Source organism: Nomia melanderi, chromosome 1, assembly GCF_051020985.1.
Source record: "Nomia melanderi isolate GNS246 chromosome 1, iyNomMela1, whole genome shotgun sequence".
NCBI classification, from domain to species: domain Eukaryota; kingdom Metazoa; phylum Arthropoda; class Insecta; order Hymenoptera; family Halictidae; genus Nomia; species Nomia melanderi.
This window is the reverse complement of record NC_134999.1, coordinates 27569311-27592713: the sequence shown is the minus strand read 5'-3', so window position 1 is coordinate 27592713 and position 23403 is coordinate 27569311. Positions and strand designations below refer to the sequence as shown.

Sequence of the window (23403 nt, the reverse complement as noted above, 5' to 3'; positions counted from 1 at the left end):
TACGGAAATCAGATCAGATACCACAATCCTTCAGCGTCTCTCTTGATTCATGTTGACTATTATTTTTGTGAAAGTAACTAAGATACTGGTTCTTCTGTTGTTTTCCGTTTTAATGTGAAGTTAATCCGTATAATATACAGACAAACAACATTTCTTCCAAAAGACAATACTAAAAACCTTTATAATAGAACTCACCTGAATGCCTCTCCTCGGTCTCAAGCTGGCCAGCTTCTTGGCAGCTGCGTCAATACTGGCTGCGGCGCCTAGCAATTCGTTCTCCGCGATGACGGTCGGATCGTCGGGGTCCACCCAGTCGTTACCTTTCAACAGTTCAGCGACGGCGACCAGTTCCGTCACGCTCTGGGCGATTTTCCTCGATATTGGTACCAGAGTGTGTTTAGCGTCACCTGATCTGGAGGCAATTTGAAGGATCGCCTGCAGTAATTCCCTGTAATCAGGAATTGAAACAATTCTTCAATTAATTGTTTCAAACTGTTATATATCGGTGGTTGCATTGACAGTTATAACAACCGAAAGTATATCCATAAAAATTATAAACTGAACAGAAAACAGAACTAACAGTATTAAACATATCAGTCATAGAACATAGGACTGTAACAGGATTAAAAAACAATTATGGAACTGATTTGAAGAAACTAAACTGAAATCGAAGATAATTTCAAATCGAATCAATTGCATTCGAACCGTGTTCAGTAATACATAATCAATTTCATTTTGTCTATGAAGAACCGATACACATTGTAATAGTTATGGATATTGTTTCGGTTCTCCTCACTTATAATTAAAGTCGTGAATTCCAAAACAGCTGAAGTCCACTTTGTAACCTTATTCATACGAGTTATTAGTGTAACCGTTTTCAGCGTACTCAAATCTATTTAACTCCTTGCCCTATGATTTACTTCTCAACTATGAACAATACAACTACTTTGCTATTAATAATTTATTAAGAAAAGATGAAAATTCTAGGCATATTCTATGTCTATGTTTTCTCTAAAATATAATTATTGATAACAGAAGAATAATATTTCATTTGAACTAAAAAAAAGTCGAGTAATACTTATGCTTGTTAAATTCTCTGTAAAATCTTCACCACGAGCCACGTTGTTATAAGGCAAGGGGTTAATAATATTAAAAATATAGACGTAACGAAGATAAGTGTGTAGCCAATGCTTGCAGCCAGACTTAACAAAATAAATAATGTCTGAATGAACGAAGATGAGAAGAAAGATTGATCTTCTCGATATGTTGATTGGTTGACTTGTGCTGTTTTAGAATTTATGGCTGCAATTGCTTTTAATCCCTGCCTGTAATTCATCGCCACATCGTGGCCGGCTTGCAATGTCCTGTCCCTAAGCTCAGCGGTCTCCGCGCAATTGTACGCTGCGCCTTTGCAGATTGTCAACATGTCGCTGATTGCCTTGCGCACCATGTTCGCCGCAGCGATTATGTCGTCCTGCTTGCAGCTGTTTCCAGCGGCGACAGCTTTACCCGTCGAAATGGTGATACTCTTCGTGCAACGGACTAGATCTTCCGGTGTCACGTTCATCTTCTGGGTTTCTGGGGTGTTTAGCGCGCGGATTTCCTGCGCGATCGCCTCGATCGTTGATTCTAGGGCCCTGGTACCCCGAGTGTGCTCGTCTTCGACAGCCTTCACTGTTTTTAGCAGAGACGTCACGTTCGTTACCATCACCTGGAGAAGAGATAAATTGACGTGATTCTGATCGTCGCTATTGGATGATGAATATAGTTTACGAGTATTCGGTTACTGGCAAAGTATCCGCTCACCTACTTACAGTTACTGACAGAAGTATCCAGTTTTTCATGTGTATGATATATTTTATTAAATTATCGCTTTATGCATAGGACCGCTATTAATAGAGTTCTTAATGGCTGATCATTTTATTTTAATAAAGGGTTTAATCTTTTCTTCGAATAACAGGTCGCAGATAATATTTAGATTATAGTACTGAATATCATTTGCCGATTTGGGTTGTAATTACTATCGCTATTGGAAGTTTGATTACGAAATTGTATAGTACTGGTTATTAGACTTTAATAAACAGTTCAATCACTGTCGGTAAATGTATTATTACATTGTCGTAAACTTTGACTCAATTTATACATTTTAAGTTACTCATTATTATTTCTTTATTTATTTATTTATTCATTATTATATTATTTTTCAGTTATTCTTAATGCATTTTTAATTTAAAATTTGAACACGTTCAGTTGAGATATTGTACACTGCTAAGTAAAAATGTATTACATAATTTGATAAAATATATGAGATGAGTGGATACTTTTGCGACTAACTGTGGATTGTCCGATGTTTCTGGCGTATTCGGCGCGTGCACCGTGACGACCCGAAGCAAGTAAACACAGGATTCTTATTTCATAATGAAATAATGATACTGGAAGTTCGTACACTGTTGAGAAAATAATGAGGAAATTCACGAATAGAGGTTTCTGTTAATATTTTTCGAGGGGATTAGAGTAAATGTGATTTTAGTTTTTCATTTTTGGATTGGTTTCAAAACCTGCAAGTAAAGAATTGAGTTTTATAAAATCCACTTCGTAATTTTTTTAAATAATATTGTACGGTCTGTCTACTGTTGTTTAATATGATTTTTTCAATTTTACATTTCTTTAAAATCATAATTTATGTCATATTTAGAATAAATAAAGCTTAGAGACGATTCTATTAATCTAAATTAACCCTTCAGTAAAAATAAAATATAATCTAATATAGTTCATTTTTAACAAAGTTGCTATAAAATTCTTTATATACACTACCGTTTGAAAGTATTTGTAACTTTTTCGAATAATTAAAATGTGTGGACATTAAAATCAAGCTTCAAGAACTAAAAGTTGGATGAAAAGCTATTTTATAATATGAGTATTAAAGAATGTTAACGAAATAGTGAATTACTGACATTGTTTACACTGGATACGCTTTCAGATTTACGTATCAGTTCCAAATAATTTGTCCTTAAATAAAAATATCTAACAACACATACTTGTTCCAATATTTATTGGTATAACAATAATAATAAGATTTCGTTAACTTGATTGATTCCGATATACAGAATCCAATAAAGATTTAAATATCTATAAGGACAATAGTTATATAAAATTTTGAATAATAAATAAAACACCAAGCAATCGTTATTTTTTAGCTATAAAATAAATAGAAAAATTTGTTAATACAGATATAAATGTTCAAATAACACATCAACCTCAAAAACGAGTTACTAAAGAAGATACGCAGGATGTTAATTTCTAAATTAGTTGTTCAGTTTTAAAAATAGAATATAATATTGTTCTAACCGCGTGATAAGCAATCGAACTTTTTACAATATTATCTTTTGTAATTTAGAATTGAAACTTACTTTTCTACCCATTCCGTAGTGGGTTAAAGAAGAAATAAACACGGCAGGGGAAATCATATTTTTGAATTTAAATCGTATGTAATAATTGTTAAGAAGTTAATGTATCTGTTACACATAAATAATCGCGTCGATTGTACGTTTTAAAAGTTGAAAACCCAGATTTTGCTGCAAAAGAATTTCGGCATGTTATAAAATTAATTGTGTTAATGTCAGTCTAACGTAATTACTATTTAACTCAATGAAGACAATTGAAAATAAGTTAGAGTGAGTATCAGCAGGGTTATGAGATAGGAAAGCGTAAAACGTTTGTTATTAGCAAACAATTATGCTTCTCGTCTTTTAACGAATATTTTTGAATAATCTTATTGTAATATACGTACCTCCAATTATGCAAATTAAAAATGTATTTTTGTATTATTACTTTTGTAATGTAATCAAAACACGTTTCGAAACAAGTTTCTCAAATTATTTCCTCAATAATCGATAGACAAGTGAAAATATTAATAAATACAATGAAGTAAATTACGAAGATATTACGCAAATTTATTAATACTATTATTAATTTACGTTTGTGGTTTTTTTTTGTGACACGTACAGAACTGAATCGACTTTCAATTAGTTGACGAAGCATTAGGCACGGTGCTATTAATGGTTAATGCATACTTGCAAGTGGAATGTACGTACCTAATGTTGCTTTGATTTAAAAATCTCAGTCGCGGATGATTAATGAACTCGCACAAAGGACTAATGTAAAAGTTCAATGATTTATTTCGATACAAAAGAAAAAAAGGAGGAAGAAACAACAGGAGCGAGATACGACGTTGCGTACAAAGTAAAAGTGTAAATAACCGAGTCTAAAAAGCACGGATACAATTGTGTTTGCGTAGTAAAAAAGAAATACAATTATACGAGAATATAAAATGAATAAAAATATGGCGGAAGCATTATCACGTGACTATCAATTACTACTATAGTTTCAATCTTCGACTTAAAGACCGTTACGAAACGTTAAATGCGTTGACAACAGTAAGTGGACAAATTCAAATTCTGAGAGAACTGTAAAATGCAAATTTGCGAGCAAATTCGTCATCAAGTTCTGAGAAAATGCAAATGGCCCGGTCCAATCGAATTTTTACGTTTAGACTCGTGTTTTTCGCAATGGAAAAGCATTTCTTAGTTGTTTTTACTCTACGAGCTCGTAAAATTTTTCCTTTATGTGGATCAATATGATTTTCAAAACGATATTAAAAAGACATGTATAAAATCATATTTTTTCTTTAGGCAAGCTTCGTGGTCATCTTAACCTCTAATTTTTATTATTGAAATTGTTAAACAAATTTTACGAGTTCGCTGTACGGTATCGTCTCATTAGCGTCACGCGACGGTACGAAGCAGGCAACTAACTTTTGAGAATTCCTGACTGTATCTCGTTCAATGAAAATTCGCTGTAAGCGAAAGAAATGATTAACCCTTTGCACTTGAGAATATTGTTCAGCACAAATATTCATTACCTTCTAATGAAATATTAGCGATATTTTTCGTAACTAATACAAAGAATTATCTTATATAAATTAAGAGACAGAACTGTCTTTTTCAACGTATTCATCCGTTATACAAAATTCAATATTGAATTTAAAATTTTATAATTTTGTTGTGTCAAGGCGTCAAGGCGACTGAACGGCGTCTCTCGAATTCAAAGGGTTAAAATAAAATAATAAAATAATAATGAAACATAACAAAAGCGAAAATGACTTGCAATATCCCTTGCCCACCGACATTTCTCAAAAGCCCACCCACTACTTCCCATAGCGAGGGTAGAAATGTTTCAATACTGAGATCGTCGAAACGCGACACTAACGAAACGACGCTACGTCTTGATTCGAAGTTGAACCGGTTGGAAGAAAGTCGACAGAAACCACGATTTAACCCCTTGCCTTATGATTCTTTTAAAAGCTAGATTTAAAAGAATTACTATCATCGATAATTTACCGGGACAAGAGAAGAAAACTGATATACTTGTTCTAAACATATATCAATTGTAAAATTTCAATACCCATGATTGCAAAACAATATTTTCAATCAATACGAACTAAGAAACCTTCGTATGGATTAATACCAGGACTACCAGACCAAAACAATGCATTTCAGATAAAGATACTTTTGCGGAGGAAACAACAGATACAAAATTCTATGAGAAATAAAGTAACAGAAATTAATACTGAATTGCACAAGTAAAATAAGTTTACACACTTTATGCAAAACCAAAATAAAAATTACTGCTAATTTCAAAAGATTAACTCTTGTAATTTCTAGTATATAAGAAATTAAAACTGAGAGGTTCGAATAGTTTGGTAGTTCCAGCGTTAAAATCAATAGAGGATCTCTTCCAGATGTCCGCCTCGCAATTATAAGGCAGGGGGTTAACAGCGGATGCTTCGAGGCTTCCGCTACATGAGCAACAGCAAATCGGAAGTTCGCTGAGACGGTTGTTCGCTCTCGGAGGCTGAGAGCAGACGTATCAGCTCCTCCTCTTGATCGGACACGAACCATTCGGACTCCGAGCCGCCGACGTCACTCAGAGGCATCAGCTGCTGGTGTAGCTGCTGTTCTAACACCTATCCGAATCCGCCAGACCAATATCGTCAATGAAACTCACATTAAAGTCCACCGAGTACGTGACAAAATCTTTCAACTACGTATTCGCGTCAAATCATCATCATCATCATCATCATCATCAACAAGCATAAACAAAGCCGGATAATATTCTTTTTTAACCGGTGAAGCAAATCGTTCCTGCCTCGCACAGCGTCTACAATAAAATACGTTCCATTTTAAAGGAAACACAAGACCGAGTATGTCACACACAATGAAAGAAAAAAAGATGGAGAAAAACCGAACGGAGGAAAAGTGCAAGGTGGACTTTAATTGAATTCGAAACGTTTCTTTTTCTCGTTTTGGTCGTGGTGAACTGAGACGTGTGCCATTCTTCGGGATGGCTCCTTTTTTTGAAATATTCAATATCATGTCAATATGCCTCGTGAGTGAGATCGTCGAACGAGCAGACGAGTTCTGTCTTTTTTGCTTTTCGTTCTTTCTGAATTTCGTTTTCTCAATTTTTTGCTCTTTTTTAGTGGAACGTCAACGAAGTCGGTTAAAGGCGAAGTAAACAAAAATCTATCGATATTAAAGTCCACCCAAAAAAAAGAAACAAAAAAAATATTGGGGAGATCGAGTCGTGGTTAAGCGCGACGTTCGGATTTAGTACGTTAACGAGACAACAGTGGGACACTGTTAGATTTGGCGACAGTGGGATCTTTACGCTCCTCGCGTCGTTGGTCCCTGTTAATGTGATCGTGGTTACGTGTTAATGGTATTTAGTTAAGCATTTCCCAACCTACGTTTTCATTCGCGATCTTCGGCGATGATTTTCGGTGTTATCGTTAGTTGCCTGTTCCACCGATTCTGTTGTAATTAATCGGTGAAATTTCTCTTTAACTGCGGTCAAAATGTAAAAGGTGGTGGATCAGAAAATTTGGGCAGCTTATTTATTTCGACAGCTACAACTGCTTGAAAAATATTCTAGTAGCTGTTACGGTTTTCGAAATAATTAAGGTGCTAGAAGTTACTGGGTCCATCCAGTATATATTCTGATTCGATATTAATGATGACAGTTGTCTTCTCTAAGACGGTGGAAGAGTAATTCTTCAGACCACAGCAAAGGTACCAATTTTCGAGGATAAGAAAAGATGAAATGTCATTTTGTTTCCGTAAAATAGTGTGAAACAATAAGTATATCTTACGTTCTTGTAATACTTGGTATTCTTGTATTTGAATCTGCACAAGTATTGTTTAGAAAACCGAATTTAAAGATTTATTTATACAGGGTCAATATTTGAAAGAAATTTCAAACAATTTTGGAAAAATTGACAAAGAAATCACGGTGCCAAAGTTATCAGCAGCTGTTACATATAAAATCTTTGTATTGATATTCATATGTGTAAATATAATATTTTTAACTTAATCTTTCTTGACAGTTAAATTTTCTATAGTTCAAAATAAATAAGTTACATAAACAAGATAAACCGTTTCTACTTCTTTCTCTAAAATACTATTTTTTCTGTAATTGTGTCAATTGATTTAACCAAAATCTCAATTAAACACTTAGCCCTATCACTGAACACTTCTACATCCCAGAACGTGAAAGTACCCTAAAACTATGTTTAGTCACAAACACATATACCCTCAAAAGAAGCTCTACTTCCTGGTATCTCGATGATGCCATTCCATTACAGGCCTCTTCCACTCAAGCGCCTTGGTGTCGGTTAATACTTTAAGCCAAGAACAGAAGGCTCCTCGTCCAACATCGAAGTGAACACGTAACGAAGCAAACAAGAAAATGTTCGAAAACGAAGAAACAAGAAATAATTACCTTGGCAGAGTCCTTTAACTTTGCCATGCTTGGGTCGTTGATGGGCTTCCCGCTCGCTGCCTTGGTGGCGTGAATCAGATCGCCAAGAGCGGAGGCAACATCCTTCACTGCGTTGATAAGCATCACTTGGGCTTCAGGATTCTGGCTTCCTAGACTGGCAGCTCCATATTTGACTACTTCAGCGAGTTGCACGATCGTTGACACAGCATTTTGCGCTGCTACGGCCAATTGTTCTTGCGATGAAGCTGCGCCCGCTACCAGTGTCTTTGTGTCTTCTACTAAAGCTTTAGCGGTCTTTAAAATGTTCTCCCTGTGATCAGCGAAGGTGTCGCCTTCATTTTCTGCGTGCAAAGTGCCTGCCGTGGCAAACATGATTGTAGTGTCCAAGTCACCGATGATCCCCGACACAGTGCTGGCTGCGTTGATGCAGGCTTGAGTGCCTCTGGAACCTGCTTGCAGGGCAGCCAGCACCTGAGACACCTTCTCCGTCACGTTCTTACTGTGTTCTGCTACTTCTCTTTGAGCGTAAGCGTCTCCGGGCGACATTTGACACGTCCCTGCGGCGCGGACGATGTCGGCGCAAGCTCGACCTAGCTCTTGGACACCAGTGCGCAGTCTAGCCGATACGTCGGCGTTGGATGCCGCCGCTGAAGCACCAGAAGTGTCCCGGGCTAGCTGAGTGTATTTATGGGAGATGTCCACTGCGAGTGGACCAAGCCTGGCTACGTCGGTGCTAGATTTTGTTGACTGAAATTTGAGAAAATGTGAAGTTAGTGTCGAAAATGTTAAACTCGAATTAACAAACATGAATATTATTAATTTATTTGAAACTTAAATCGAATGACACTATTTGTAACAATAACCAATATTTGAAATTAATGTGAACTCAGAGTGAAGATATCTAAAGACTAATATAAAAGTTATACTAAAATGTTTACCATTTCTTGTGCCAGTCGCGCAATTTCCTTTGCAGCCTCTACCATTCTAGTTTGGTAATCCACGTAAGAATCAACCGTATCTATGGTGGACATTCTATGATCTTCCAACCTGACCATTGCCCTTGAAATGGTATCAATCAACCCAGTAACAATACCATTAGAAGTAGAAATAGTCTCCAAAGTATTCTGTAACTCTTGCAGCGCATCTTTCGTTGATTCCACAGTCTCATCGACTTCGGCGTGCAGTTTAATAGCCTTAGGATTGCCACCAGATTCCTTAGTAACACAGACGAGCTGTAAAGCAGACTCAGCGACCGTCTTCGTTTGATCCAACAGCACCATTTGTTGTTTCGAGTGGACCATGTTTGAAGCAGCACCAATGGCTCCAGAGACTAACGGTTCACAGTACAAGGCGACCTGATTGACAGCATGGCCCACGTTCTCAGCTTCATATTTGGCAGCAGTTCGAAGAGGCTCTAGCTTTTCACGTAACTCACTAGCACTGCTCTCCATCTGATCAGTAAATCCTTGCACCGTACTCTCCCGCCGTGGTATCAGAGCCTGTGAAACCGCGCTAAGGGAAGCTGCATCCAATTCTCTGATCCTGGCAGACAGTTTCTCGATCGCTGCGTCACATTCCTTCTGTCCAGGTGCTTTATCTCTAATAGATGCTACCAAAGACTTAATAGAGTCGCTAACGCTCTTGCTATGATTGGCCAGCAGCTGCCAGGTCGGAGGATCCTTAGGGCTGACAGCTAAACTCTTGGCAGCTCTGACCATCGCACAAGAACCATCTATAATAGCCTTCCCCGCACTGGTGATAGGTTCTTGTGCGGCTCTGGCGGCGACGGATATCTTAGCGGGTTGACTAGCAAACTCAGGAGAGCCTGCAAAGGTGCAGAGATTATCAACAGCCTCTAGAAGTGGTTTCGTAGCTTCCGCGCATCTGTCTCTGTTAGCCTCTGAATAATTATTATCCAGCGCTTTGATCTCTTTCACTAAAGCTGATGTAGAATTAGCGACATCCTTAGCTGACTGAACGAAATGTCTCTTCGCAACAGGATTGCTAGTCTTATTTGAAGCCTCCCGGCAAGCGTTGCACAGAGCACTCGTGTACTTGGCGATCATGGTAGCAGCGGAAAGGACCTGTTGCTCGGTGCTAGTGGGATTCCCGAGGCTCTGGCAGCCGGTGTGAATCGCCTGTGCGGCTCTCAAAAACTGAGCTTGATCTACTAGACCTGGTTTACCCGCGACTGAAGTTGGGTCGCTCACGCCTGCCAAGTAAGCAGCCTGAGCTGCCGCTTCGATTAACCCACAGATCGACGAGGACACTCCTCGCACTGCTACCGAGAACTGTTCATGTTCGGACTTCTTCGCGTGGTTGGCTATACCTGTCATTCCGTCACCTAGACTCTTACTTTTTTCCATGACTGTCTCAAGACACTCAAAGTATGACGCGTCAGATATTGGCTCACTCGGGTTGTCCAGCAGAGATCGCATTGACTGGATGTTTCTGATTGCGTTGTCGCACTCATTTTGGCCGGGTGCAGCAGAAGTGCAGACATCGACGAGATAATTGATTGAATCAGTTACTGCTCTTGCGGCAGCTGAAAGCTGGTTCTTCGCGTTTGGAGCGCTAGGGTCTGCGGCTACTGATTTAGCGGTCACTAATAACTTGCTGGATGTCATACTGACGTTTTTCAAGGAGACTACCATTTGACTGCGCGTGTCGATCGTTGTTTGGCCGGCCATTTCCATTCCGACACCTAACAAGTCTCCGAATGCGTTGGTGAACTGTCTTGAAGAGCTTGCTAGCTGCACTGGAGAACGTACGGATGAGACGACATTCGAGGATGCGTCGTTCAGGTTCGCAGCTGCGTTGTTCAGGTCGCTTTGGAGCTGTCTGTTAACAGAAAATGGATAGCATGTTTAATGTATATGATAATTCGACATGGGAAAAATTGTAAAACTTAGATTTATTTAATAATATTAATAAAATATAACGTTAATGTACATAACACTAGAACTACCAAATAAGAAAAATAGTCTCTTTTGAATTTCATTTTCTTTTAATTATTGAAAGTAGGTAGATGTCTTTCGAAGATATTATTAAATGAATTAATTTATTAATGCGCATTCTAAGACTAATAGTTTGGATAGTCCAACAGTAATTATTCTGGAAAAAGGTTTTCTAACAAATAAATAATGAAAATTAATGATGACCTTTAATTAATTTTAGTCTGCGTGTAATTTGTAATTTAGATAGCATACGACATTAACAAAAATAATCTTTACACCTCATTTCAATGAACTTGAAAGAGAAATATCTTTCTAAGTTACTGAATCTGAAGTAGTACCAGTAATATATGATTGCTACACGTTAGCTTAAAGTATGCATTTTATTCTTTCTCACGACTATTACTTGTTTCATTAAAAAAATTAATCAAAAATTGTTAAAGACAGTAAATTCAACAGTTTTACTTAGAATCATTGTCATATTAGCTAAAAATATTTGTGAATAATTTATTGCTTTCTAAAAATATTAATTTTTACTCTGATGTAGGGTATATGTGCAGAGTCATTAAAACTTCCCATGCAAAATTATCGTCAACCGAACAAATGTATGTCACTGAACGATAATTGAAACACGTAAGCCAGGAAGGTAACAAGCTATCGCTACTTAGATAGATAACGATATCTTTGCGCGAACAGTAAAAGTACTCACCCATAACTCTTATTGGTCTGCGGGAACTCGTTCATACCAAGCACCTGCGTCATGTCCTCAATGTTCTTGATAGCGTCGTCGACGTCTCTCTGGCCAGGTAAGCAAGAAACGCACTTGTTCAAAGAATTCGACACCTCTTTAGCAACTGCAGCCAAATTAGCTTCATTAACTGGATCATCAGGACTCTTCAATGCTCGTCTGGATTCCTTCACGAGTCTCAGGGACTTCAATATAACATCATCTGCGGTCATCAACACTTTTTTCTGTGTCTCAGGTTGATTCGAAGTAGCAGCCACGCCGCGAACAGCGTATGTTAGATCTTTCAACAAAGAAGCAGTCTCCCTTGCTGCGCTGCCAGTATAATTCTCATTCCCTTGCTTAGCAGCGGACAAAAGTCTCGCCATCGCGAATCCTACATTCTTCGACGTGGCGCCCAACCTAAGAGCCGTAGACTCTGTAGTTTCATCAGGCAAGGGTCTCAAAGACGCAGCCTCGACTGCCCTATAAAATTCACCCAGCTCATCCTTCAGACTATTAATCAATTCCTCAGCAGCATCCAACTCCAATCCACCACAAGCTTCCCTAGCACGAGTCACTGCCGATCTTAAATCCGTTAAAGAAGTACCCAGATGCTGTGAGGTGTTATTCAATTGAAGTGCTGAAGCCTGATCAGTGACAGTTGGAAGAACTGCTCTGGCAGCTTTAACTACAGCAGTGCCAGGCTGCAGAAATTGTTCGGAGGCATCAATCAAGTTCAACTGTGCTGTGGAGTTGTCTGGTTGTGCTTGAGTACCTTTCACACCAGCCACTAGGTGTGGTATTTGCTGCATCATAGTTTGGCACTCTGCAGTTAGCTCTTTTTGACTTGACGGGTTAGTGTTGTGATGAGCTACACCGGAAGCGGCAGCTATACATTGGGTAGCCGTGGAAGCGGCTTGCTTGGCGCAAGCTTCTAACCTGCTGATCAATTTCCTTCTTAATGCTGGGGTGGCTGCAGCAGTAGTCGCTGCCCGAAGCTCCTCTGCAGCTTGGCGCAGTTGGTCTTGCATTTTGGCGTCATGGGGGCTGCTGGCGCATTGTCGTGCAGCTTCCACCATCTTTGCAGTTGCGTCTGCTAACACCTTAGCAGCTGCCAATAATCTACATTGTTGTTCTGAATCGGTTTGCCTCTCTGCTTCACCTTTTATGCTTTGGATCAACTGGGCAGTTGCTTGACCAACTACTCTTGCCTGCCTTACCATCTCACCAGCATCTCCTGTACTGGCAAACAGCTTGTCAGTGGCAACTAGTATAGTCTCCACTGCACCTTCTTGGATGGTTTCTTTTGCTCTTTCTCCTCTCGTCGCTGTTTTTATATGGTTCAACAGGTCGTTTAAAGTTCTACTGACTTCAGTTGCCGCTGCACTCAGTTCTTTTAGGAGATTGTCATCGTTGCACGTTTCGTTGCACACTTCGACTAAGTCTTCGACTGCTTTTGTCACCTCCCGAACGGCGTTCATCAGTTGTGTCTGACAAGCAGGTGATTGTAATGTGGGAGCTACGACTTTAGCACAAGCTACTAGCTGAGATGTTGCCAGGGCACATTGAGTAGCAGCAGATATCACGCGGTTTTGTGTTGCGGAATCTTCGCAGGTAGCTGCAATGTTCTTCGCTTTAAGCACTAATGCTGCGGTAGAGTTCGCGACTGCTTTTGCTAGGGCCAGCAGCATGTCTTGCAATTCACGGTTCAAATCGTTTTCTTCGCCTATCGTTGTTAACACTTGGTGAGAAGCCTCGCCCACGCGGGATGCCGCGTTCAGCAGGTTCTGTCTCGGCTGGAACGTTTAACAGATGTTGGTTAAGATAGAGCTTTTTTATTGTGGAAGTGATGTGAGTCCATTTTTCGTAATCATAATTTTGTTGGTTTAATAAACTTCTTAAACTATTAAATTATTCTCTGTATTGCTAATTTCAAAGTAGTGTTAAAGTCTAGTGAGATTATCTGCTTGTATGAATTGAAATATAAGTTAGATATACTGTGTATGTGATTTTTGTGAGACTTGAACATATCAATATATTTTTCTACGTCATAAATTGTTTTGCATAATTTTTATAAGAAAACTAATAATTTTTATAATAAACTTTAAATTGTCTATAAATTGAAAATTCATATTAAATTATATATACATGTTTTATTTTTTAATTTTCTTTAATGGACTTACAGCACTTTTGTATTAAATGTTTAACTAATTTTTGAACGAGTGAAATAATTTTAGCTGAAATTAAGCTTAAAAGAGGAAAGAGTGCGAATAAAGTGTCATATCAATTAATAAATTCCTGTTCTAGAATAAATTTTCCTGTGCTGTGAAAGATTGGGTACATACTTCCCCGAGCTTCATTAATATGAATGTACTGCATTCATTTTTACTTATCCTGCTATGATTTTCATTAAAATTATTTTAATATGTGAAATAACGTATTATATTCATGCCTGTCCATGCGAATGTACCCAAGCTTGTGATTTCTTGCTCAAAGCACGTAAGGAACTCAAAACTTAAATAAAAATACCTTGCAACATTTAATGTCTAAGGCTTCTTATTTTAAGAAAGTAATAAAAGAACGTATATCATTGCCATTTGAAAATCAAAATGTGTAATGTAGTAACGTTCAGCGACTATCTATGAAACTGGTTAGTGTTATTGCTTACGTATTTTTCGTAGATAGAAGACGTTATGTAGAAAGGCTGTACAAAAAGGCATAGTTTAAACTTTTATTTGAAATATATCTCACTTTCCCTTGTAAAAAATGTACGATAATCTTTCGTAAGAAAACCTTCTTCGAACATTTAAGAAATTTCATTATAATCATTTAATACCATATTCTACCAAATCTTACCGGTACTCTAATTTAGAATATAATATTAGTTATTCAAACGTGAGCCTATCGGATACACCAAAATGAAATTCTGAAACGCTCTTTCGTTTTTTTTTTTAATTCGCAGATTGTAAACATATTTTTTATTTTCAAAAAAATGAAATGAATTTTATTCTTATACTTTATAAACTTATAATTTGACAGTAAAATATTATTAATCTATATAATTCAATAATGAATATTTACAAGAACACAACTTGTATAGAATCGAATAGTACGAACAACAAATTAGTACGAAAAACAAACAAAATCCGATTGAAAAGTGCCAAGCGACGCGATCGAGTTACTTATATTAACTCAGAAATTATATTACGCTTTTTACTGTCACACAGAAAAATTCTAAATGTTGCGATCGTTCTGTTCTCCCATTTCTAAGCAAGTAATGAAACAAAGAAAAATAAATAATAAACTCAGTTTAACGGAATCGAGAAATATTTAACAAGGCACAATTTAAATTCAATTTAACAAAATTGAAAAACAAATAAATAAACACAATTTGATTCTACAAACCGATAAGCTACTTTTAGACACTAACGGACAAACGCGATTGCCTGTCACTAAAACGGTTATAGAAGAGCCAGCCCGGCATATCCGAGAAGCTCACGTACAAGAGACAAACCGCTCGTTAACATCTCCATGAAGCAACTGACCTCTTTGGTCTCGGGCTCCGTGGCCTTCAGCAGGTCGGAGAACGCCGAGCAAAGTTTCCTCGCGGCGTCTAGTAGCCTGTCGCCGGAAGTGTCGTCCTCCATGAGGGCGGCGATCATTCGCACGCCCTTGGTCATCTCGGGCAGGTTGTTCGCGATCGTTGTGATCGCCGCGCCCACCGCGGTGTGATCCACGTCGTCCGCCGGGCCGGAGGTCAGCGTGACCACCTGCGCGGTCGCTGCGTTCATCGCGGCGATCTGCGAGCCGACGTTCTGCTTGTGCGTGTCGATCGTCTGCTCGATCCATTTCAACGAGGCCGGATCAGTGCCCAACTCTGGCAGCGACGCCTTGCAGGACAGCTCGGTCTCGGCGATGTGGATCACTTCGTGGCCAGCGGTGATCGTCGACAGTAAGGCACGTTGTGGTTCGGACAGGACGGATGTGACCTTGGTTTGTTGCACCTGGATTGCAGATTCACTTTTTAGGATTGCCAGGACACCTACGCCATTGTTGCCTCGTCGTTCAATTGCGAATGTTCATGTAAGTTTTTGTACTTCAGGCCATTTGGGGGGAGAATGATTATATATTGGTTCGATGCAAAAGTTTTCCCGATTTTTGTAAGAAATAAAAAGTGTTTTCCAAATGTTTTTGTTGGGTTAATATATTATTGACTATAATATATTATGGAAAATGAATCCAGTGATATTTTTACTTGCTGTAACGAATGTTAAATTTTCGTATCGAGTCAACAGAATGATTAGAAAGATTAGAAAATGTTTCGTTTGATAAGTATTGGAATCATGAAGATGCTTCTGCGAAGACCTAACCATATACATTTTTCTTTCATTATTTTGTCATCTATGTGATTGATTTAGTGGTAACAATGAAATTGTGGGAAATACAATTGTATTTTGATTTTAAATTTTATATTTTAATTTATGGAAGTAGTACATCTGCGTGAACATTCGCAATCTATCATTTATGATTGTACAGTGGCAGGTATATTGATATGAACACTTTGTGAATTGTTGATTAACGTCTGGTGATTAATTTTTCGGTATTCTTCGTAGTACTTCTAGAAGATATTTGTTATTCTCTGTTATCAATAAATAATTAATTTAAAATACAGTTAATAGATACTTGACTGCTATGTATTTAGAAATTAAATTATATCTCGAATGTAAGTACTCAAATGCCATTGTACTACGTAATAATCTACGAATTTGGGACAAATTTTGATACTTCGTGTTCAAAGATAGAAAGAAGTTGAATTCTGTAACATATCTGATCTAATATGCAATAAAATGGAATAAAGATGATATGTGTGATCTTAAAAATACAAACGGATATTTGAATATCCCTATTTATAATTATTTTCAGGAATTTTTGTTAATTTTATCTTAGTTATCCCAATTTCGTGAAATTATACGAGATTGTTTAATCTTTCATGTGATCCTTTAAATCCTTAATTCCAGTCTTTAAAAATGTACATGTAAACAAATTACCTGTTTCTTTCTGCATAAAATTCTTAAAAGATCTCGAAATATCGTAATATTTCATACTAATAAAAAGAAATAGTTTAATATCTCGATATCTCTATTAAAGTGCGTCTCAGAACCGAAAAAAGATTAACCAACCCTCAATTGAATAATTTTAAAAGTGCTGTGGAATAATTACGTTTTTGGTGATCGATGTTCAAAAAGGTGAAACGGTGAAAAAGTTCAAAATACATAGTAAACGAAGCTGTGTACTACATACAAAAAAAATTGGACAATACAGACTTCACTGTATAATAAAAATAAACAAGTTAAAATTTGTCAAAATGTTATTTTTTAGAAAGCGAATAAATAGGAAAAGATTATAGTAAAAATTCAGATAAATTTCAGTGACGTCTGCACACATTAAAAAAAAAAACAGAAGCAATATGTAATTTGAAGTAAAACATAAGATCTCGAATATGGAATTGTTCTTAATTAACCAATTGCAAAATAAACTAAACATTTTATGATTTAGTACCTACTCTGTGTCCGTAATAGAAGGCGCCTAGCATGAAAATAAATTTAACCGTCTATTAGTCGCATGGCAATTTCTTTCAACTTGGAACGAAATCGACTTATCGATTTCTAAAACTTAAATATGTATTTGCCAATATACGCTGCGATCCGTTACAGATGCTCGATCTAAGCTATTACTACAGTGGAACAAACGAATGGCTCTTGTTCTTGCGAGTAGTCAGTGTTTCTCCATCGACATTTACTATCTCTCAAAATAAAATTTAATCAACTATTAAAAATACACTAAATTCCGATTTTTCGATTATTTATCCAACATATTATTAAGTATAAATATAAAGTGAAACGTCAATGATCGTTTTACCTCCACTTAAGGAATATAAAAAACGTTGGATCAGTGATCTGAAAAACATTCATAAAAATTTGGGTCTAAATGTTATTTATGAAAATGTAATTACAGTACATTAATGACTTCAAGATATTTCATTTGTTTCTCCCAGAAATCATTAAAACTAAAACTAAAGATCTCGAGCAAAAATATAAAATTCCAATGATTATTCACTTGATCCAATCGTCACAAACTAGGGTTAGCAGAAGTAATTGCATTAGCATTCATTAGAAACACTGTAAATGAGAATATAGTGGGGAACATAGCATTTGTTTCTCTAATTTCGAACTGAGATTTCCAATGCAGTTTAGCGCGAAACACTGATTCGACATGAGCAAGGGCCCTCCAAGTTTCTCATAGCTCTTACCATCGGTGGAGCGTGAGCGATGTTCACCTGGCCGCTGACAGTCGTGTATTGAGCACCGCCCATGTGCCCAGTCTCATATGGTCGAGCCCCTATAAATCGTATCATGCAACTATCCGAGTGGTATTTACAATGATCGATCGTTACGATCGATTGCACGACACTGACAACGCTCAACAAGAAGCTAGATACTCGCTAATCGGCTCCGTGATGCGAAGCGACACATTTAGACAGGAAAGCTTTTGACTCGTCTTTTCGAAACGAGGGAACAATCGTGTACAGTTAGACAAGTTTAAAAGACTGTTTAACGCGTTGACGCCGGGGCTGGAATTCACGTTTCTGCCCATCTGGCTGGGAAATTCTAAAATTGTTGAAATTATTGAAATTATCAGTGAATAAATCAATTTTCAACTACATGGCAGTTTCTTCTATTTACCAAACTAATTTTTCCTTAAGTGCTACGGTCGATTTATCAAACCGCTGGCGAATTATAAATTAATGCTAAAACATATGTATGAAAAAAACATAAGATAATTTCAATGGTTGAATATTATAATGTAATTGGAAGATACATGATGTTTCAACATTGTAAGTTATACATGAAAGAAAATGCAGATAAAAAAAAATTCTGAGCAGTCCAATAGAGTGACTGTAGCATTTAAGGGTTAATAAACTACATATTTTATGATACACGCCGTCATCAACGTATTAAAAGATATTCTAAGTATAAACGAAATTATTAAAATAGACATTTCTGGGCAAGTATGCTAGTAAGCAATAGGAAGGTTCCTTTCTTTTGTATTTATTGGTCTCCATATATGCTAGCAGTGTACACTGTAATGTGTAACGTGTAGAGGAAGTCACTATTATAAGTAAGCTGTGGATTTATATGTAGTTATAGGAAATCAGGAAGTGTAAAACAGAACAAAATTCGCGCAATACAGGAACATATATAAAATATTTAAACTGTAGTATTTACTATAATATTTGCTAGGAAAAATAATTTCCATAGTAGTTCTATTTTTCTAATTATATTCTTAAACCTTTTAATTTGTATAAAGATCCACAGTTTAATTATAAGTGAACCACGTTTCTAGATAATATTGACTTTAGCATACATTTTTCTTCACTATTATTCTTATAATCGTTCATTTATTAGTTGTTTCTAGCCGTATAGTTCATTAAATATAAAATATATATAGTATAAAATAATAAAATAAAATATGTTGAAAAACTCTTTCAATCCAAATACAAAAATTCAAATAAAAATTTCATTTACTCTTCTACGTTTGTTTATGAGTAAGTTAATCTATGTCAATTCTCTTGTATCTTTTAAGGTACATTTATATAATTATTTCAAAGAACACTGCGACCTCACAAGATAAGAAATATAATCACACTCTTATCATAAGATTCATTTTAAACTTGTCGAACTATATGTATAATTATGTACAAAATCGACGAGAAATTAATGACCAATGTCCGAGGACTCAAACGTGCAAGGATTTCCCAAGTTTCCTTTTTGTCTTTCACCCTGGAATAGTCAAGCAACGCCAAAATACAGTGTCTTATTTTATCTTTGACGAAATCACCGATGAAAAAAATAAAATATCCATTAAAAGGTCACAGAAATCAATTCAATTTGTAAACTCTCTTACATTGGGGGAAAGGAACAAATTAATGTAATAATTTATTAATAATTAGAAGCAGTATTATAATAAACAAATAATGGGAGTCAGAAATCTACAGATACAAGACACTGATTTTGGAGGAACTGTGAAAGCATTGAAGATTTCTTACCATCTCCCACTCTCATGACCGCTGGTATGGCGACTGACACGGCTTCTACATTTCCTTTACCGACGTTGCTCGTTGTGTGTTGCATGAATGTCGCTCTGCAAAGAAAACAAACGAATTTAGAAAAACGAGGGAAGTGTCATCAACTTTAAAAATCTAATAAAATGAAATGAATTAAAACAAAATAAAATAAAATGCAACAAACTAAATTAAATTAAAATAAAATAAAATAAAATAAAATAAAATAAAATAAATAAAAATAAAATAAAATAAAATAAAATAAAATAAAATAAAATAAAATAAAATAAAATAAAATGAAATGAAATGAAATGAAATGAAATGAAATGAAATGAAATGAAATGAAATGAAATGAAATGAAATGAAATGAAATAAAATCTGCTCCTAGTTCCAAAAGTCAAGAAAAAATATATTTATAAAACTTAAAGTAAAACATTATAAGTATCATAAGTAACATCTTCAATACCGACGCTAAATATATCAAACCATAATAAAATAATTAGTCATTAACACGAAATACTACTAATAACATAACATACCGCCCCAAAACTCAGTAAAAAAAATTCTATCTATATCATATATCATCTTCCAATCGCAATTAAATCAAAACTAAAGCAAACTCCATTAACTTCGAAGCTCCGTATTCTCTCCTAGCTTCCAAGAAGCTCCTTTGACGTTGCCTCAAGAAGTCTTCCATGAAATTCCAAAAACTATTCTGTCAAATCCCATCCGCACAAACAACGTTCAACAAACAGGAACTAACTGACTGCTGGTAGATCCAAACTCGTAACCAACAATTCCCCGTTCCCTCATTGCTGTTCCCAATTAACGAAATTAGCGCGACTTACTTAAGAGGCGACACGCTGTCCTCGACCATGGTGGAGCCCTCGTCGCCTTCGATACCGAAGTGATCCTTCGCTTTCTGTTTTTTCAGGATGATGTCGATGTAACCGGAGATCAGCTGGAGTATCTGCTCAGCTTCGGTGGTCTGTACGCTGTAGTACTGATCGGAGTAATCGCCGAAATCAAGCGTAAACGTGTTTGGGGACGCACCCCAACGGCGAACGGTGGTTAGCGGCCAGGTCTTCAGGATCTCTTTCGTCTTCTCGTCGAGCCGCAGCACGGAGTCCTTCGTGACGCCGAGCAGACGTGGCACCAGCTTGTTTTTGCCTTTCATCTTCTCCTTTACCAGGAAGAACGTGACGCCGTATGTGCTCAACGATCTCGCCGTTTTCGTATACAACACCTTCGCGTCCAGCTCGGAGAGACTGACATGCTTTTTGTGCTCCGCAAAGATCTTCTTTTCGATACCCTTCACCTTCAGGTACGATTGCGGCAGGAACTCCTTCAGACTGTGAGAATAGTACGTTTACAAATGTTATTTAATGTTAGATAATGGGTGAGAAATTTGTTATTAATCCCTTGCACTGATGATTTGTTTCTCAACTGTGATCGATGCAATTGCTTTGTCGTTAATAATTTACTGTGAAAAAAGAAAATTCTAGGTGTATTATATGTCTTATGTTTGCTCTGAAGTTTAATAATTGATAACAGAAAGATAATATTTAATTCGAACTTTAAAAACCGATTAATAAGCTTCCAGTAGATAAAGTGTTAAGTTTTTGAGTTCGAATGTTTAACATAACGAGATTCTATTATATTTGGATTTTAAAGTTATAGAGCTTTACAAGTAGAGACGTACGCTCCAACGTGATAAGAGAAACTATATCGGTCATTTAGGAGTATTTGTACCGATCACAAGCAGCAGAAAAAGTGTTCAATAATCTGAGTAATATTTATGTTCGTTAAATTCTCTTTGAAATCTTCACTACGAGTTGACACGATATTATAAGGCAAGGAGTTAAACATAGAAATCAATTGGTAACACGATTGACAGAACTAATTTATATTTTAATAATTTATAATTTAACAATTTATGTAATATTCAATACTCTATCCAATAATTTAATTTATACTATTAACCAGTTAACTGTGGAATTTAGTTTGAAAAATCTCTCATTTTGTGCGCGATAAAATCAAATAATGAAGTACATACTTGTCAAACCCAGGGCAAATGAATCTGTAATATATTCTAATGAAAAATTACAGCGAAACGAAGAAGAACCATGCGTTTATCTGAAGAAATAAATAATTTATCATTGAAAAAATTAGTATTATTTTGCGTTTTAAGATGACATGTATACTCGTCGAATGCAGTTAACTGGTTATATAATATAATGATAAGTAAATAATAATATAATTGAAACTATGTTTGAAATAATTGATCAAAAATGGAATGCTATTATTTCGAATGCTTACTCAAGAAAGCCCGGTTTGTGCTTGTCCTCCTTGTGGTCGCCGAATTGTATCTGACATTGTATTCCGGCGAAAGTGCAAGCTTTCTCCTGTGTAACTGGATGCGTGCCGTCTAGAATCGCATCCCTCGCTTGAACGTACAAAAGAGATAATTGCACGGGATCCCGGCTGTCGATATTTTGATCCGAGAAGAAAAACTTCCTCCGCAGCAACACCGTCTCCGACTCGTCTATTCCTTGCTCCCGCAACGTCTTACTGGGATCTATCCAGTTCACTATGAAGAGAGATTACGTTCCCTTAGCGGATTAAACGGGCGGAAATAACGAAATATTGAACAAATAATCGTCGAGAAAAGAAAATAATCGAAGACAAATATTTAGGGAAGTCACCGCTAATCCGTTCTGAAAGATTAATTTAATGAAATTCGAGGCCATGTTCGATATCTCCAGAAACTTGACTAGAAACAGACATCGTACAATTGTGTAGAATCAGTAAAATGAAAGAAATTCTGAAAAATAACTTCAATTGAAAATAGAATGAAACAAATTGTATTACCCGATGACGTTTAATTTGCAATCAAATATGATTGTACTAGTTAAATTTAAATAAAATCGATACCGCGTGCGATAAAAATTAAATTATTAACTTGAAGTATACTTTTACAAATACCATTGCATTTTGATTTATACACTGATAGAATTTCTGATCCATTGAAACTGTTGAACAGAGTTTTTAATAAAATCTTCATGTTTTTTACGATACAATAAGATTACTAACAAAAGAGTGTCTCCTTTCGAATCCAATTTTTTCAAATTGATCCATAAAAATCTATATCTACATAAAGATACGAAGTTTGATCAGTTTGATCACGAACGCGAAGAATCATAGACACGAAAAAAAGAGAACGAAAAAGAAGACCGAGTAAATTCATCAAAAAAATCCGATCAGATACGGACGTCGTAAGTTAACTCGACTCTTTTCGTATTTTCTATATTTTTTTCACCAGTCGGTCTAGATAAAATTCTAAAAAACTGTAATTAGTGTTTAATGTGATGTTCTTCAGCATATACTTCGTTTCGATACAATTTAAACGCTACGATTTCTGAGTTAGTACATATTTGAATTTTCTACGGATTCAGTGGAAAACTAAAACAGTAGTAATAATAACTATAGAGAAATGCAACAAATTATATTACGAAAAGATGTGAAGAAATGCGAATCATTATCAGAAGACAGTGATGAGAGCCAACGTTTCGCAACAAACATTAATTTCTACATCTAGACAAAGAATTTCGTTACTCATATACAAGTTTAGTAACCAAAGTGTTAAAAAATACTGTGATTGTGCGAAGATTAACCCTTTGAATGCTATGAACCCATATACAGAGTGTTAGAAAATTCTTGCGTATAAATGAAAGGGCGTACACAACTCATTAACCTGAGTA

The 23403-nt window shown here is 36.3% G+C and overlaps 1 protein-coding gene across 5 annotated transcripts in view; it reads right to left on the bottom strand.

Moving 5' to 3' along the window:
• The window catches only part of rhea (Talin_middle and talin-RS domain-containing protein rhea), a 90917-nt gene that overhangs the window by 7120 nt on the left and 60394 nt on the right, over nt 1-23403 (bottom strand). For 3 of the 5 annotated variants that reach the window (XM_031980189.2, XM_031980188.2, XM_076372862.1), the window contains 11 exons: nt 21962-22232; nt 20491-20994; nt 19628-19722; nt 17831-17919; nt 15066-15524; nt 14189-14224; nt 11503-13316; nt 8778-10680; nt 7840-8586; nt 1326-1711; nt 196-448 (listed from right to left, as the gene is read on the bottom strand). In XM_031980189.2, coding sequence (XP_031836049.1) covers nt 196-448; nt 1326-1711; nt 7840-8586; nt 8778-10680; nt 11503-13316; nt 14189-14224; nt 15066-15524; nt 17831-17919; nt 19628-19722; nt 20491-20994; nt 21962-22232 — 6557 coding nt within the window. Of the gene's footprint in view, nt 1-195; nt 449-1325; nt 1712-3306; nt 6026-7839; nt 8587-8777; nt 10681-11502; nt 13317-14188; nt 14225-15065; nt 15525-17830; nt 17920-19627; nt 19723-20490; nt 20995-21961; nt 22233-23403 lie in introns of those variants that run through there. The other 2 variants (XM_031980190.2, XM_031980191.2) reach the window with 2 other exon arrangements.